This window comes from Psammomys obesus, unplaced genomic scaffold (genome assembly GCF_907164565.1).
Source record: "Psammomys obesus unplaced genomic scaffold, mPsaObe1.curated_primary_1811, whole genome shotgun sequence".
Classification (NCBI taxonomy): domain Eukaryota; kingdom Metazoa; phylum Chordata; class Mammalia; order Rodentia; family Muridae; genus Psammomys; species Psammomys obesus.
In genome coordinates, this window is record NW_026588368.1 from 1,190,577 (window position 1) to 1,206,883 (window position 16,307).

The 16,307-nt window shown below is 58.1% G+C and overlaps 1 protein-coding gene across 1 annotated transcript in view; it reads right to left on the reverse strand.

Moving 5' to 3' along the window:
• Plxnd1 (plexin D1) overlaps positions 1 to 16,307 on the reverse strand; it is a 39,497-nt gene that overhangs the window by 2,354 nt on the left and 20,836 nt on the right. The window contains exons 9-33 of the mRNA XM_055604207.1: positions 14,571 to 14,675; positions 12,427 to 12,516; positions 12,189 to 12,282; positions 11,654 to 11,808; positions 11,001 to 11,152; positions 10,358 to 10,457; positions 10,133 to 10,272; positions 9,723 to 9,890; positions 9,552 to 9,642; positions 9,139 to 9,396; positions 8,874 to 9,023; positions 8,258 to 8,372; positions 6,637 to 6,744; positions 6,439 to 6,551; positions 5,793 to 5,897; positions 5,396 to 5,526; positions 4,956 to 5,154; positions 3,320 to 3,466; positions 3,013 to 3,169; positions 2,525 to 2,628; positions 2,381 to 2,444; positions 1,875 to 1,909; positions 1,550 to 1,654; positions 1,135 to 1,298; positions 220 to 367 (exon numbers count right to left, since the gene is read on the reverse strand). Of these exons, the coding sequence (XP_055460182.1) occupies positions 220 to 367; positions 1,135 to 1,298; positions 1,550 to 1,654; positions 1,875 to 1,909; positions 2,381 to 2,444; positions 2,525 to 2,628; positions 3,013 to 3,169; positions 3,320 to 3,466; positions 4,956 to 5,154; positions 5,396 to 5,526; positions 5,793 to 5,897; positions 6,439 to 6,551; positions 6,637 to 6,744; positions 8,258 to 8,372; positions 8,874 to 9,023; positions 9,139 to 9,396; positions 9,552 to 9,642; positions 9,723 to 9,890; positions 10,133 to 10,272; positions 10,358 to 10,457; positions 11,001 to 11,152; positions 11,654 to 11,808; positions 12,189 to 12,282; positions 12,427 to 12,516; positions 14,571 to 14,675 (3,198 nt within the window). The remainder of the gene's footprint in view (positions 1 to 219; positions 368 to 1,134; positions 1,299 to 1,549; positions 1,655 to 1,874; positions 1,910 to 2,380; positions 2,445 to 2,524; positions 2,629 to 3,012; positions 3,170 to 3,319; positions 3,467 to 4,955; positions 5,155 to 5,395; positions 5,527 to 5,792; positions 5,898 to 6,438; positions 6,552 to 6,636; positions 6,745 to 8,257; positions 8,373 to 8,873; positions 9,024 to 9,138; positions 9,397 to 9,551; positions 9,643 to 9,722; positions 9,891 to 10,132; positions 10,273 to 10,357; positions 10,458 to 11,000; positions 11,153 to 11,653; positions 11,809 to 12,188; positions 12,283 to 12,426; positions 12,517 to 14,570; positions 14,676 to 16,307) is intronic.

A 16,307-nucleotide genomic window follows, 5' to 3' on the forward strand; every position in this document is an offset into this window, starting at 1 on the left:
GAGTGCCAGCCTAGTTAGCAATCCTGTGGGTGCTCACAGACTCAGACTTACAAGTCCTCTGTGGCTTTACCTGCTGAGCTACCATTTCCTCTGCCCTTGGCAGGTGCCTGTGTGGTTTCCTCTGGCCCGCCACCAGCGTTTTGCCCACCTTGAATGACTCCTGCAGAGTTCAAGCGAGGCCCCCTCCACCCCTCTTCAGGAGTAGCCAGAGGCACTAACCTTGCCCAGCTGCAGGTCGGAGATGGAGCAGGCATCGATGAAGGCCTGTGCGATGACGGACAGGCAGGCATCGATGTGGTCTGTCTTCTCTATGTCGAAGACAAACTGGGGGTTTTTTAAGATGTTCACCCAGAAGCGGAGGGGGAGGCTGTGAGACAGGGACAGTGGGGGTGCAGGAGTTTAGTCGAGGCGGGGAGGGCTGGGGAGGCAGGCAGACATGCCAATTCTCACAGCCCCTTTGGCCTCCGGGCATGTCGTCCTTCCCCTGCCAGCTCCAGGCCAACCCTCACCCCAGAGAGCCTCCCTCCCCCTTGCACGCTAGACTCCTGGTTCTCATTAGAAGCCCCCACCCTGCTGCCTGTGTCCATGCTCCTCCCCCCACTCAGCCTCGCACGCAGCAGGCAGGGCTGGCTGTCCTCAGGAGGCCAGAGAGGGTTGGGGACAACCCCCTGCTCAGCCCTGCAGAGCCTGGGGTGCCTGTCCCTCCACCCCTCCTCCTCCAGCAGGGAGAAAGCTGCAATTGAATTTGCACAGGCATTTTTCTGAGGGTCAGGCTGAGAGTTTGGGGACTTTCTTGGTAGGGTGGTACGTGACCCTAAAAAAGCAAAGATGGGGCTCAAAGGAAGCTCTGAACTGGGTGTGAGTCAGAGACACAGTGTGCACCGCCAATTCCCCTTTGGGCCTGGATGGCTGCTGCTCCAGAGGCCTTTGTTTCCCTCTGAAAGGTGGGACATGGGGGGGGGGCACAATTCGTATGATGCTTTTTGGTTCTATAGAGGAGAACCTGCGGCCAGGAGAGCTAGCTAAGCCTCTCACCAGAGACCACACAGTGTGGAAAACGGCAGAGGAGGACCTGACTCTGCCCCGGCTGTCCTGATCCATCACACCCTTTGTGCCCCATCCCACGGGCAATACCTGTTGGTCTTCCAGATGTGCAGGGTGTCAGGGTCGGAGATGCCCCTCTTCTCCGCCTGCTCCTCTAGGAAGTCAAAGAAATACTTGACGGCCAGCGGGGGCTTGTCCTCTCGGATGCTCAGGATGGCCTTGAACAGGTCGTCCAGGAACTTCTGCAGCGTGCCCTGCAGGGAAGAAGTGGGGCATCAGCCCAGCCTCCCAGCGACTTTGAGCCTCAAGATTCCTGACCGAGCTCTGTCAATGATACTTTCTCGGAGGGGCAGGGGCGCTCAGCAAGGCCCTGGGGGCAGAGTGGAGGTCAGAATGTGGCCTCTGGGTGGCAGAAAGAGTATACATACTTATTCTTGGAGCACAGGGACAACCCCTCCCCACCCCTCCCCCCCTTCACAGGGGTGATGAAGGAGGCTGGGCCCACCTTGGTGGACAGCAGGCGGGTCAGGTAGATCTCTGGCAACACTTTCTTGCGGTGGCTCTGCCGGTGAGACTTCTTGGGCTCTGCCAGCTCATCTGTAGGCAGCACCTGCGAGGTAGAAAGGGTTGGTACCCAGCCCAGGCACCCTCCTCGGATGCCCCATGGCAGTCTGCCCTGTGCTCCCAGGCCCTCAGCCGACCCCTGTTCCCTCACCCACTCTGGCTTTTCCCAGGGCCTAGGAGCACTTTCCTGGAGGCTCAAGAAGGCAGAAAGCCAAAGCCACGCCCAGCAAAGCCTGCTCCCCAGGGCCCAGAGGCTGGGCACTCACCAAATGGAAATACTTTTCTGTGTCCAAGTCTTTCACTGCAAAAGGGAAACACATAAACAAATGAGAGGGTGGGGAGGGTAACCCAAATCGGGGTGGGGGGTAGGGGGAGAAGAGTGTGAGCTGGGGGGAGGGGGGGAGATAGTTCTCTTTGCACTTCAGGATGGGAGAGGGAGAGCTGAGGAGATGGTTGTCTTTGCACTTCATGATGGACCCTGGGGGGGCCCCCAAGGACCTGGGCCTGGGGCATGTAAGGGCGTGGTCTGGAGCCCAAGGAAGCCCACAGCAGCCAGCTCAGGCCTGGCCATGGCAGGGACCCCTTGGAGGTACAGGTGCCCTCCTAGGGCCTTGCTCCAGCTGCTGGAGGCAAAATCAGCTTTGTCACAGCAGTGTAGAGGTACTGGTCCCCCCAAATCTCAGTTCCCTCCAGCACAACTCAGAAAGGGCCCAGGGAGGTAGCCCCCTCACACCCTGCCTGGATCGGCCCCACCCCCAGCTGCACGCCCTACCTCGGCCCAGGGTGGTGTCCTTCTTGTCTGTGAGGCTCATGGCTAGGGAGGCGCCCTCAGGGATCTACCAGTGGAGAGATGAGGAGGTTAGAGGTCAGAGGTTAAAGAGGAGAGGTGGTGGGATGGCTGGGTCAGGTTAGGCACCTTATAGTGGGCCAGCGTGTTCAGTTTCTTACGGCCGTCCTCCACCACGGACGTGTCATCCAGGTCTCGCAGGACGTAGCTCTGGGTGCTTGAGGCAAACCATTCTGGGGGAGAAAAAAGGGCATCAGGGCTAGGAAAGTGCTGGCCCCAAGGGCAGCCATTAGCCTTCCATTCTCCTAGCATCAGAAGCAGGCCACACCCCTCCGAGAGCCCAGCTGTTCACCCTAACTGTCCAGAGTACAGGGCAGGGCCTGGCGCAGTGTGAACTTTAGAAACAGTTTCTGGTAAGTGGCCTGACTGTGACTCCTACACATCCTTCAAAACCCAACCCCCAGGTCCCCTTGGAGATGCTTTTCTTGATTGCTTTTTGCTGATGCCCACAGCTGCAGAAAAAATTTTTCCTCCCGGGAAGCCCCAGGGTCTTGACTAAGACAGGGGAAGAGGCTGCAGCGGTCAGCTGCCAGGCACGGCGGCTGGCCCTTGCCCACCGAGGTCCACATCCTCTGCCCGAGGCCACTGTGAGTAGGGCACGTTCTTGCAGAAGGCTTCCAGGATCTTCTCTTTCACCTGCGTCAGCGTATCGGTGTCCATGGCCCGCACACTCAGTGAATCCATACCACAGCCCTGGAAGGACACGTTCAGGTTCTGCGGGAGAGAGGTGGGCGTCAGCCAAAGGCCACCATCATCGTAAGGCCCGGTGACCCAGCCGGGGAAGTCTGGTCAAGACTGGAGGCCAGGACGGCCCAGCTAAGAACGCCCGCCCACTGATGGACCAGTGCCCTGGCCCTGCCTCACCCGGGGCTTGGCCTCAATGTTCTCCCTGAGCAGCCACTCCTCATTGAGCGTGTAGCGGGCTTTGCCTGTGATGGCGTCGATGGAACCTTTGTTGATCTGCTGCTTGATGGCGCATAACAGCAGGAAGAACGGCTCGCCTACTGTCTCCTGTGAGCAGGGGGCGGGTGGGGGTCAGGACCTCATCTCAACACATTGCCCTCTGTGTTCCAGCCTCCAAGCTCTGGCCTGCTGCTGTCCCCCATACTCCCCTCCTGCAGATGCTGAGGCCTGAACCCCCTCCACGGTGTCCCCACTGCACCCCAGCCACGTACCCAGGGACCAGCCATCCTCACTGAGGCTCAGAGAGGGCAAGCTCCCTGCCCTGTGATACTCAGAAGGGACAAGTGAAACTGGACTTAAACTGCGGGCTCCTATGCCTGAGATGAAGCCTTTCTACGAAGTTGGAGCCTGCCCAGGTACGGCTGAGTGGAGGCAGGACTGAGAAGCCTCAGGGAAACGCAAGATGGATGCCTCTAGAAGTGTCGGCCCAACCAGGCTTAGCATCCCACCTCCTGCTGTGGCCACTACCACCACCGAAGCCTGAAGCCAACCTTCCTCATCACTCTAGGCTGGTGTCCAGCTGTTCTGTGGATGGGCCTACAGAACTACCCATGGTGAATAGGTTTGGAGGAAAAATTAAGTTCGTAATAACATCAGGCTGCTTTGGCAGCAGCTTCAAGGCAGCTGCCAGCTCTGCTTCCTGCTGTCCTGGTCTGGCCTGGACTCATCAGCACCCCATTGTCTGGCAGGGCAAGGCCAGGCTAAGGTCACCCACAGTGGCTAAGAAACCTGGGTCTAGAGTCTACAGTGGTCCCTGATGGCTCAGAATGTGGCTTCCCCCCTAGGCTCCCCATTTCTTTTCTACTCTCTGACCCATGGGGGTCCTAGGCTGGGCTGCTGCTCCATTTGACAAAATGGAGGTACAGAGAAGGTTAAGAACTTGTCCAGAACCACACAGCCGCCAGGCTGTACCAAGACCAGTCAGGAGCCCAGAACAGTTAAAGTTTTGGTTCTGGGTCCTATCCAGGCCTCTGCCTTTCTTGAAGAATGCCTAGGGCATCTTTGGGCCTCTGCCATCATGGGGTTTTGTGATGTCCTGACTGGCGTGACTCCAGACAGAGGTCCGGGCTGCTGAGAGCTCTGTGATGTTCCTTCCTCCTGCTCTTTGCCCACAAAGTGCCCTATACCTGGACTGCACTGTTGGCCCTGCGTCCCCTTGGTTCCTTCTTCCCACTGAGCTCTCAGGGCTCACCGTGAGTCACCTGCCCCAGGAAACCCTCTTGGCTTTTTCCATCCAATCGTCGGCCAGACTGGGCTCTGTTCAGCACTTGAAGTTTGGCTTCTGTGCTCCCATCCCCCAAGGACTGCAGGGACCTGATGTTCCTCCAAAGACCCCATCCCCAGGCCTAAGGCTATAGGACAAGCTGCTGCCAGCCTCCAGTCTGCCCTGGGAATGCTGTGAGCCCCCTCTCCAAGCTTCAAGTTTTCCACCTGCCCAGAGGAATCCCAGCGACAAGATGCTACCCCCTCCCTACAGCACAGGCCTTCCTGGGGTTACGTCCGCCAGGTGGGGCTCCTGGGCGGAGAGGTGCCTCACCCTCAGGCAGCCATACATGCAGATGGACATCCAGTTGGTCAGCATCTTCTCCACCACAGACTCGGTGCGCCGCAACATGAGCTTGGGGTTCTTGGCAGCCGAGGCGTCGATGAGGTCCACCAGCAGCTCCTTCATGATGCTCGTATAGTACTCCAGCTTGCCGTGCAGGGCGATGGTCAGCAGCGATGCCAGGCTGCACCTACAGGTAGCCGGAGTCAGTGAGGCCGAGCTGCCTCCTCCACAGACCGGGATGGCTCTCCACGGCCAGGACACTCTGCCTACGTTGGGAGCCTCTGTGGAGCAGTGAGGAATGCCTGGGGGTGGGGGTGGGGTGTGGGTGTCCCGGCGCCTGCGGCTTGATTTTCGGTGGGTGACAGCTGCTCTGGGGATGTGGCTCCAGCTGGGGACCCCTACTGTCCCTGCGCCTACTGCGGCCTGACCTGTCACGCACGGCGAAGTCCTTCTGCTGCTCCAGAGCGTGAACGAAGATGATAAGGAAGTGCTTGTTGTTGAGCAGAGAGGAGAACAGGCTGATCCCCTCCTCCATGCTGGGCCGACAGTGTTCAGGAATCTGTGGACGTGGAAGGAATTGGTGCTGTGTGTCCCAGGAAGCCCACCCCCGTGCCCGTGTGGGTTGCTCAGAGGGGCAGGGGTGGCTGGAGGGAACCCTTCATCCACTCTGTGTGCCACTTCCTGTCTGTAACCAGTGGGTGGCATGAGATCACACGCCCGTGCTCTCCGCTGCCTGAATGCCTCCTGGAAAGGTGGACTGACTACCAGCTGAGGATTCGGATCACAGAGTGCGAGTGTGGAGGCCCTCGGGGCCAGGAGACTCACGTTCCACTCTCCCAGCAGAGGGTGGGTTTCCTGTGGCGGGGAGCTGCCTTGGGAGTTGAGTGTCTGCGAGGGCAGCACGTACCGCTCTTCATAGAGGGAGGAGCACTGTGGAGGGAGAGCAGTACTGTTAGCGGTGCAGACTGCCTGGCACCACCCCCACATGGAGGAGAGTGGCAGGGTCACACGGTGTCTGGGGACCCAGGGTTCCCTAGAGGGGCACAGGCCACGTTGTAGCACAGCAAGGGACATGAGGCTCAGGTGCACGCAAGACACTGAGACAGGCAGGCTGCTAAGTCCGGAGGTTGGGAAAGGCTGCAGGAGCGTCTTTACATGGCGGGTTAAGTGCCCGGGGAACAGTAAACCCACGGACCCTGGACCACCAAGAGGAAAAGGAAATGTGGGGACTGAGAAGTCTGGCAGGGACCTGGGAGAGTCCTTGGCCCCCAGCTCAGCTCCCTCAGTGAGGGGAGAGGCGGTGGAAGCGGGGGGGGGGGGGGCATGACAATGACCTTCCATATAGAAAGCTAAGCAGCAAGTAAGCGGAGGAAGGGAACCAGAATGGCTACGGAGAGGCGAGCAGGCTCCCAAAGTGCCCTGATCCAAACTCCGCGTGGCGGCCAGCGCGCGTTGGAAGGCATGTGTGTACCTTGGGGAAGAAGGTTCGAGTCACAAAGTGCCTGTACTCCAGGAAGGGGATGCCCTGGCTGCGGTTCAGCTCCTTGGTGAGATCCGTCATGTCTGTCTGCAGCTCCGCAAAGCCTGTGGGACGGCCGGCAGCCGTGAGCGGTCCCGAGCCCCACCCTGTGCGCATGCGCGCGCGGCACCACCCAACCCTGGCACCCACCTTTGCGGATCTCCTCTCGGATCTGAGACTCCATCTCTTCCATCTGCAGCAGCGTCTTCTGCCAGTAGCGCTCCGCGCGCCGGCTCTTGGTGCAGAAGACGAACAGGGCTGTGGGCAGCAGAGGGGCGGCTCAGGTCCCCAGGGCCCGTGAGAAGGCACCAGTGGCCACCTGCTGTAAGCAGGTTGTGGGCCTGGAAGGACAGGCTCTAACCATTGACCTACTAAGGCAGGAGGCAAGCAGGTGTCCTCAGTCCTGCTGTCTGTCCCTCCCTGACGACACAGAAGCCGGCAGGGCTTCTCTTAGAAAAGGAAACGTGTCAAAATGCAGTCATCATGGGCTTTCTCTGGGTCAAAGAATTAAGGGCAATTTGCTGCTTCTGCCCTAATGTAACTTGTGAGCTAAACTTTTCAAAATAGTATATAGTACCTGCCTTTCTTGGGAGGGATGTAGTATCCATTGGCATAAATACCTCTCTATTGGATCGTAGTTTTAGGAACAAAACATCCATTCATCTTCCTCCTGTTTTCCCTCCTAGCTTTTAAAAAATATATTGAACATAGTAATTTAAATAAAAAAAAAAAAACAAAAACAAAACAAAACATGGGAGCTGGGAAAAAGCTCACACTTGTGCAAACATGAGGACCTGGGTTTGATCCCTAAGGCTCACATAGAAAACAGGGCACGGTGGCACGAGCCTATAATTTGAGTGCTGGGAAGGCAGAGAAAGGTAGACGCCTTGGGGCTCTGGATTCTGCAATCCTAGGTGAAATCGGTGAGCTCCAGGTCCCAGCGGGACATTGTGCCTCAAACAACAGATGACAGCCACTGAGGGATGACACCTCTGGCCTCCAAACACACACACGGTATACTCCATCCGTTTCCATCCACTTCCAGGCCAGGGTTCTACTGTCTGAGAGGAGATCCTTACTCAGTAAAGCAGTTGCCTTCCATTTCTTTCCTCCCCCAGATAACCACTAATCATTTTGTCTCTATGGCTTTGCCTGTTCTGGATACTCCAAATAACAGTTGGACAATACGTAGTTTTCTCGTGTCTTATCTTTTTCATTTTCTGTGTTTTCAATGCCCATCTATGCTGTGGGATGTATTGGCCCTTCATTGCTTTTTATGGCTGAAAACTCCATTGTATGGACATACCACATTTTAATTACCCACTTACCATCTGATGGCCATCAGGTTGTTGTGACCTCTTGATTATCGTAAGGAATATTGCTACAAACCTCTGTATACAAGGTTTTATGTGGACATGCTTGCCTTCCTCTTGAGTAGTTGCCCAGGTGGGGATTTACTGAGCCATCTACACCTAACAACTGATAGGAACTGGCAGGCCATTTCCCAAAGCAAGTGTACCTCTGTGCCCACAGCAGGGTAGGGGTGCTTTGCTCTCTGCCACATTGAGTATATTGCTTACACAGGATCATCTCCCCTAGACTGTCTTTCTTCAGTAGCCCCCCAATTCCTCTGTCTTGCATTCTTAGCCTGAGCACAGAAGATCCCAGCAGTATCTGCCACCACCTGTCCCACCTCGGGGTACCTAACGGTGCCCATGCCTCAGCCACGGCCACTCTCAGAGGGATTCCATATACCCTCCTGACTACTTACCAACCACAGAGAGCAGCAACAGGACGCTGCAAATCACGATGGACACCACGATGGCTGTCTCGCTGCCCCCCAGCTGCAGTGTGGCGATGGTCTGGTTGAAGTTCCCCACCTGGATCTGCGCACAGCGGGGGTGGGGTGGGGACGGCAAGTCAGGCTTTGCTAGAGTTATGCCTCAGCTGGTTATGTGCCCACAGGCAAGCGACCTGACTGATCTGAGCCTCACAGGTAACAGACAACCACAGTAACCTCCCAATCAATGCGGTCCAGAGTCTGGTCCAGAGGCCTACTTGGTACAGGGCTGTGATGGTGACCCCTGAGAGGGGTCACAGAGAAGCTCATGGGGTCTGGCCACTGTCCTGGGACCAGGTGAGAGGTGAATCAGCAGGAGATATGTAAGCAATGACTGGCAGGCCACGCTCTAGGTGGGGCGCCAAAACAGATGGGAGCCAACTGATTGCTTCTGGCACTAACCGATGGACTTGGGCCTCAGTTTCCCCATCTGCCAAGGGTATTAAAGCTCTGCTTTGCTGGCCCAAGTTATCAAGTATGAAAACACTTGGTGACGTCAGTGCCTGGAAGCCTGACCTGCCTACCTCCGGAAGCCCCGCCCACTCACCGTGATGGGCAGCTGTCCTTCAGCTGTGCCCAGCGACTCATTCACGGAGCAGTGAATGACCCTGTCTGAGACAATCTGGATGTCGCAGGACACCTGGCCAATCTTGATGTGGTACTCGTGGCTCTCGAGCCCCAGGCTGTCTTGCTCCTTCTGTGGGTGAGGAGGGAGGGATGCTGGGATAGGGGCGGAGTTCCCGGGTCAGCTGCCCCCCTCCCCCGTCCCTCCTCCCCGCTCCCACTCCCCATTCTCCCAGCCAGGTGCTCACATGGATGACGAGGGTGAGCGGCTCGCCAGGGTGATGCTTGATCCACTTCTCCCTCTTGGCGGTGGAGAACTGTGGGTTTGGGAGGTAGTCCATGCGGAACCGGCTGCCCCGCTGTGCCTCTGCAGGGTCCAGCAGCTCCTCCGCCGCCTCGTCGGCGTATGCTCGGCCATTGATAAAGAAGTCCACGGGTGCTGAAGCATTGCTCAGGGCTCCAGGAGACGGGCAGGTGATGAGCGTGGAGTTGAGAACCTTGCAGAACTGTAAGGTCGGAGCAGCACGAACCCATTGGGAGTGGAGGATTGAAGAGCGACAGTGAAAAAGAAGAGAGACAGAGATGTTGAGGCCGAGAGAAATAGATATAGTTGGGGCCCTGGCCTCAAGGCCCCTCCCCCCCATCTTCCCTGCTCGCTTACCGTGGGCTCCCGGCCAATGTGGTGAACAGCCATGGAGACGTTCTGGACCATGTGGAAACGCTCGCCAGCCACGGTGATGGTCCTGCCGCCGCTGAGGGAACAGCAAGACCTGTCAGGCGCCCTGCGGCCTGGACCCTGAGACGCAGTGGGCACGGTGGCTCCTGACCTCACCTGACGGGGCTGCGGCCTGGGCGGATGGCGGTGATGACCGGGTTCCGCATGTACCAGAAGCTGAGGTTTCCATGCACGCAGCCCCGGCCCTCGAAGCGCACACACACGGGCACTGGAGCGGGCAGGGCACCTCCAGGCACAGTGCAGGTGATGCTGGTGGCCGTGCGCCTGCGGAGACACGAGCAATGGCCCTTGCCGGTGCTTGCTCCCCCACTGCAGGTGGCCCAGCCTCGTCTTCCCTGAGTCTGTACAGATTCTCCCTCCTGCTGCCACACACTGACTCAGACATCTCCCTTCTCCTTCCTTCCCGGATCCACCCCAAACCAAGAAGGGACAGAGCGAGGTACGCTCAGCTGAGACCTATGGGGCGACACCCACCCCACAGCTGCCAGGCTGTGGGCACGGCTTACGTGAGCTCGGTACAGGGGTCCGTGTCATTCACCAGGACCTGGAGCAGAGAGCCCACGTGGAGGTCACTGCCGTGAATGGTGATCCTTGTGCCCCCTGCCTTTGGACCCATGGAAGGCTCCAGGGAGTGGACCACGGGCAGCTGGGGAGGAGGAGCGGAGTTAGGCTGTGGCCGCAGGCTCGTGGAGGAGGAGATGGAGGGTGGGTGGCGGTGGCGGCCTGCTTACCACATAGGAGAAGTGCTCTCGAGACATGCCCTCCTTGGAGGCGTTCACAGTTACCACGTCTGAGAAGGCCCCTGGCGCGGCCCCTGTGGCACACACGATCCTGGGGGCAGGCAGGCATGTGGGAAGAAGGTGAGCTACTACCTGTGTCTGCCCACTCGCACTGCGGCCAGAATGCCCAAGCAACAATGTTCTCTGCAGGTGGCCGCCGGAGGGATGGGCAAGGAGGGCATGCCACTCCACAGTTTCCCCCAGATCTGTTGGTCAGATGGCCTCTGATCGCCAGGCAGTTTGCCCGGCTAGCCTGGCTGGCCACCTGATGGCCTTATCTATAAGCCTGGCTCGGAGCCTTTCAACAGGAAGCCAGCTAATTTCCTGCTTGCAGACATCTGGGGGGGGAGGGGAATTGCCCAGGAGTTGCACCTTGACCTTTATACCCCAATAAAGTCCCACTTACTAGCAGCAAGTGGTTCTTAATGTGGCAGGGGCAGAGCCCCGAGGGCTTCCTAGAAGAGGCAGCAGAGAGCTGGCAGGATAGAGGAGCGGCCCAGGCAGAGACAGTGGGAGGCCCAGTCACGGCAATATGCCATCTTGGGCAGGGTGGTGGGGGAGGGGGAGGAATGGGTTGGCGATGCCTGACACTCACTCCTCTGACACTGTGTATCTCTCAGCCAGGGGTTCACAGGCCACACCGCCAATCCACACGCCGTGGGCCACGTCACTGAGCCGGCGGCCTAGGTTCCTGCCGCGGATGGTCAGCAAGGTCCCGCCATCCAAGGGGCCGCTCAGGGGCTCAATCTGCCGGGGCGAGGAGCGTCTGAGGCCTGGGTATCCCTCTCACTGCCACAGTGCCCACAGGAGGTGGGGGCAGAGTGTTCAGAGGCCGTGGGCGACTGGTGGCAGGGCCACAAGGGTCCCATGGGAGCCTGAAGACGCCATGTGGCTCCTGGTGGCCAAGCTTGACTACAGAATTCAACATCTAAGCCAGAAGCTGATTGGCCTAGGATTGGGCATGTGGCTCAGGCTAAGCCAGTCAGAATCCTTCCCTGAGTTTTTTGGTATTATTACTATTATTATTATTATTACTATTATTTTAAACTAAATCAGGATGTTGAGTTCCTTGAACCCTAAACTGTCCCCAGGAAGGAGCTTTCCTGTGAAAAATCAATGGATCCAAGTCCCAGCTTCCTCTGCCTTCCCCCTCCCAGGGTCTGTACCCCATCAAGGCATCAGCCACAGGGGCAACCTTTGAGTGGCGTGCCATGCGTGCAGGCAGTGCCCAGCGTGGCGTGTGCTTACCGATCGGATCTCAGGAGCGGGGCAGGCGCCAGGGAGTGGCTGTAGGGGCCCTCTCAGCCGACAGCCATCATTCCAAACACAAAGGTGACCCAGGTCCTCACGGCCCAGGCACTGGGAACAGTCAGGGCTGCCCATAGCACAATTGTAGACAACAACTGTGGACACAGGACAGCACGGTCAGCCTGAGGTGGGCCAACTCCCGGGCTCATCAACACTCCTTCTCCTCAAGGGGACCCTGTGTGGAGGAACTACTGACTCCCCCATCTTACAGACGAGAGGGATTGGCTCACTGAGTCCTGGTCAATCTTGCAGTAAAGGCTTGTGCCCTCACAACACAGGGACAACAGGGCTCGTGGAGGGAAGTAGGGTCCTGGAGGTTATAGAGCCACTGGTGTGGGGCTGGCCACAGCACAGCGGCTGGCCCGAGTGTCTCAGTGAGTGCTGGGCACCTATGGGGCATGACATTTGTGGCTGCCAGTGAGCTGCCGTGGCTGGGCCCCTCCCACTGGCCACTCGGGACAGGCGGGACACGCACCTGTCATCGGGTTAGGGCTGTCCAGGAAACGGTCTGGCGGCCCCTTCAGCTTCAGGCTCAGTGGAAACGTCTGGCTCTTCTGGGCTGTGTGCAGCTGCAAGATGAGGAAGCGTGAGGGGTGAGGGTGTCACCAAGATGGATGAGGGGAGGGGGCACCAAAACACAGAGGCAGGCAGGGTGAGGAGGAAAGCAGGACAACTGGGCCTCTCCTGTGACCCGCTGGGGTCCCGCCACTCACCACCACTTGGTTGCAGCGTATCAGGGAGTCGTTCACCCACACAGCTTCGAAGCTCTCTTCCAGCCCGAAGCTGCACTCGAGGGAGGTACCCTGCAGACAGGGCAGAGGAGCGTTGCCAGCACCCATCCCCCATCCCTCCATCTGGATAGCATCCTGACAGGTGGGCTAGGGACGCCACCAGGCTTCTACCCCCAGAATCTCCTTCTTAGCCATCCTGTGAGGGACTACACAGACGCTGAGGACCCTGGCCCAGGACTCTGACAGCCTCCCCACCACCCTCAGTGGCCTAAACCAGTTCCTGACGCCCCAGCTCCAGCAGACTTTGCTTGATCCATGGACTGAGTCCCTGGTCTCCTCCCTACAGAGCTAAACTCTAGATATCTCGTCAACCTCCATGTGGCGTGTGCCAGGGCTCTGCCTGGGCTGGTTTCCTTTTAACCACCAATGAGAATCACTACGGTGTCTAAGTTCTGCAGCAGAGCCTCTGGATCCCCAAGCCCCTCTTGGATCAGGACGCCCCACACTCAATCCTGCCCTCAGCAGTAAGTATTACCCACCGGGGGACCTGTCCTACTCCCAAAGTCTGCCCTGCCCTGCTGGCCAAGTATCCCGTTTCCCGGATCAGGGCTGTTTCCATTTGTCTCCTCACCCACTAGTGAAGTTCCTAGTGGACTTTAGGGCCCTTGTATGCCCCTAAGACCAGCAGAAGTTGGCGGGAAGCTTGGGTTCAACCTCACACAGGCCTAGCTTTAAATCCCACCTTTACTTGTTCACTGTGCGGCTTCATGCGGGTAGCTCTGTCTCTCTAAGCCCTTGATTTTCTTAACTATACTATGTGAAAAGGTAGGCCAGGCAAAGCAAAGATCCTGTGTTTTAGTGGCTTACGTATACAGGTGTTTACCGTGTGCTCTCTATGGATGGCATACAGGAGGTACTCTATAAATGTCAGCACATGAAGCGGGGCCTAACTCCTCAGTCCCATCCTGCTCTGTCAGCAGTAATATTTGTTGAGTGATAACCCTGGCTGTCATGTGTCAGACCAAGCCCCCAGCAGCCGTGTGCCAGTGCTTCCTGTTTACGTCCCTGCTGGTAGATGTGACACCCGGAGAAGAAAGCAGGTCAATTTCTTCTTCCTGGGGTCCTGGCCGGAAGCTACCACAGGAAAGAGGATGCTGACGGGGCCAAATGCTGGTTCTGTTCCCAGTGTGCCCAAGGACAAGTTCCCTGCCCAAGGACACGGCAGAGTAGCCTGTAGCAAGGCTTCCCAGTGTCCAGGCCCTTGCCCTGACCCCTGGTGATCTAGAAGCATGGTCAGGGTGAGGCTGGTGGGCAGGGGCAGGGGCGGGGAATCCTGTGGCTGTTATAGGCAGGGAATGCACCAAAAGTACCACACAGCTGGAGAGAATCAGCTGGGTTGGAGCTAGAGCCTCCCCACCCTGCTCCTGTGACCCACCAGGCCCTGGCAGGGCAGGCCACTTGGGGGAGGGCAGCTCCACTCTGGCACTCAAGGGCTCCTACCCTGTAAGAGGCTCCCTGACACAGCCCAGATGCCTGGCATGTGGCCCCCACGTGTGACAACCGTCACGGGCCTCAACTCCCGCGTGGCAGTGACAGATGGCAAGTCCCAGGAATTAGGCAAGGCTGGCATCCTTCCAAAACTCATCAACACCCCCTCCCGCCACCCTCCTCCCATGGGGAGGCAGCGATGGCCACTTCCCCTCCCCAAGTACCACTTCTTCCCTCAGAGTCCCCTCTGGACCATGGGAATTAGGGGCATGGCCTCTTCTGGCCATCCCTGGAAAAAGACACAGGAGCCTTGAACTGGGCCAGAGCTTGGAGCACCCAGGGTCTTGCTCAGCCTGGGCAGGGCAGGCAGATCCCACATGGACCTCATCTACCCATGGACTGTGGTGCCAGGCAGGGGGCTGAGCCACGATGTCAGGGAGCCTCCAGGGCAGGAGTACTGGGGCCTGGGCCAGGGTTCCCTTGGCAGCTGCTCGCTGCCTGCTGTCCCCCATCAGCCCTGTCTTCCCGCTCCAAGTCTTATACAGCTGGAGCGGGGCTCAAAGAGAAAAGCTGGGCCACCACTTATGGATGCCGGGACGGTCTGAGGCCCACATCGAACCTGCTCAGCCTCTACTTACATGGAAGAAAGTGGCGCTAGTCAGGGGCACCAGGATGTCCTGGGAGCCGCCCGTGGGCACGGGCAGCAGGGGCGAGGGCAGGATCTGGGGGCAGTCCTGAGGGCTCTGCAGACCAAACACAGGAGGAGGGGGTCAATGGGATGCTTCAGAGCCCCCACCCCCATCCCCGCCTCCCCAGGAGGCCAGCAGCCTCCAGAACAGCGCCTCCACCCCATCTTTCTAGACGAGAAAACAGAGGCAGAAGCACAATGTTCCACCTAGGTGTGGCCTGCCTCTTTGATGTGCTCCTCAGGCCTAGCGTGCCTGGGGATTGGGGTTGGAGGTAGTGAGCTCTCGGTGGCTGGGGTCTTTGGGACCTGACCTTCAAGCCTAGAACACTGAGCCAGGCTTGGGCTAGAAATTGTCCCTGCAGCTCTCAGAAACCATACCCCACTGTACAGAAGAAACTAGGCAGGGGAGGGGCAGAGAAGGTGAAGGCTGTGGCTCTGCCCTATACATCCTTCAGCAGGATACTGGGACCGTATCTGTGCTGACCTACGGGGGCCAGAAGTCACAGGGCCCACGGCCAGCCACGTACCCAGGGACCTCCTGGTCATGCGTGGCTGGGCAAGGATTAAACACCTGTGTGTACAAGAGATCACCCTCTGGGACAAGGACCCTTTCTCTTGGCATCCCAGTTTTCCTCTGTTCTTCCCCCACAGCCATTCTTCCTTTCCCCCCAACCCGGGTCTCTCTTTGTAGACAAGGTCTCACTGTGTGGCTCACACAGGCTGGCCTCAAGTACAGGGGTCACATGTGTAGGCCGCCACTCCCATCAGCAACTCCGGCTTCCACCCGCCATGTGTTTGCCACACGGCCCAAGCTGGCCTCAAATTTGTCTTTTCCTGCTTTAGCCTCTCCCGTGCCGAGGTTACAGGTCACGGGACATTTCACATTACTATGAGTTCCTGATCACATTCCCCTTTGGGGGGACCCCAACCAAGCCAGACCCTGAGAGGCTGCCAAGACTACTAGTAAAAAATGAGGAAAAGCTGGGCAGTGGTGGCACACGCCTTTAATCCCAGCACTCGGGGAGCCAGAGGCAGGCAGATCGCTGTGAGCGCGAGGCCAGCCTCGTCTACAAAGCGAGTCCAGGCCAGCCAGGGCTACCCAGAGAAACAGTGTCTCAAAAACAAAAACAAAACCAAGGGGGAATAAACAGCAAGAACAATGGTAGCAGGGCACTATGCTTGAGTAACCCCACCATGCACCAGGACCCTTCTAGCCTGAGAGCCCTATTCTTATTTTAAAGACAGAGAAACTGAGTCACGGATGAGCAAAGCGGCTGGCCCCAGGCAGGACTCTGGAGGCCTTACAAGTGAACACACAGGGTCACCTCCAAGTCACCTGCTCCCGCTGACCTTGTAACCCAGATCCCCAGGGCATGTAGAGTCACTGTGTGTGTGGCTAGGATGAGTCCTGAGCTCCCTCCAAAACCCCACACTCCTACCAACATTGTCCCAGGTCTCCCTGTGGCCTCCCAGCCCCAGCCATCTGCCTCCGAGGCTGGCCTGGCCTTTGAGGCCAGCCCTCCACAGACCCATGATGAGGAGATTGGCCTGGATCCTTAAGCCCACCCTGGCCTAAGTGAACCATCTCGAAAGTAGATCTGGGTCCTGTAACCAGACAGTCTCAACACTACAGCTCCTGTGGAATCACGGAGGACATTGTCCAGCTTCCTAGACTGGGTGGGAGAGG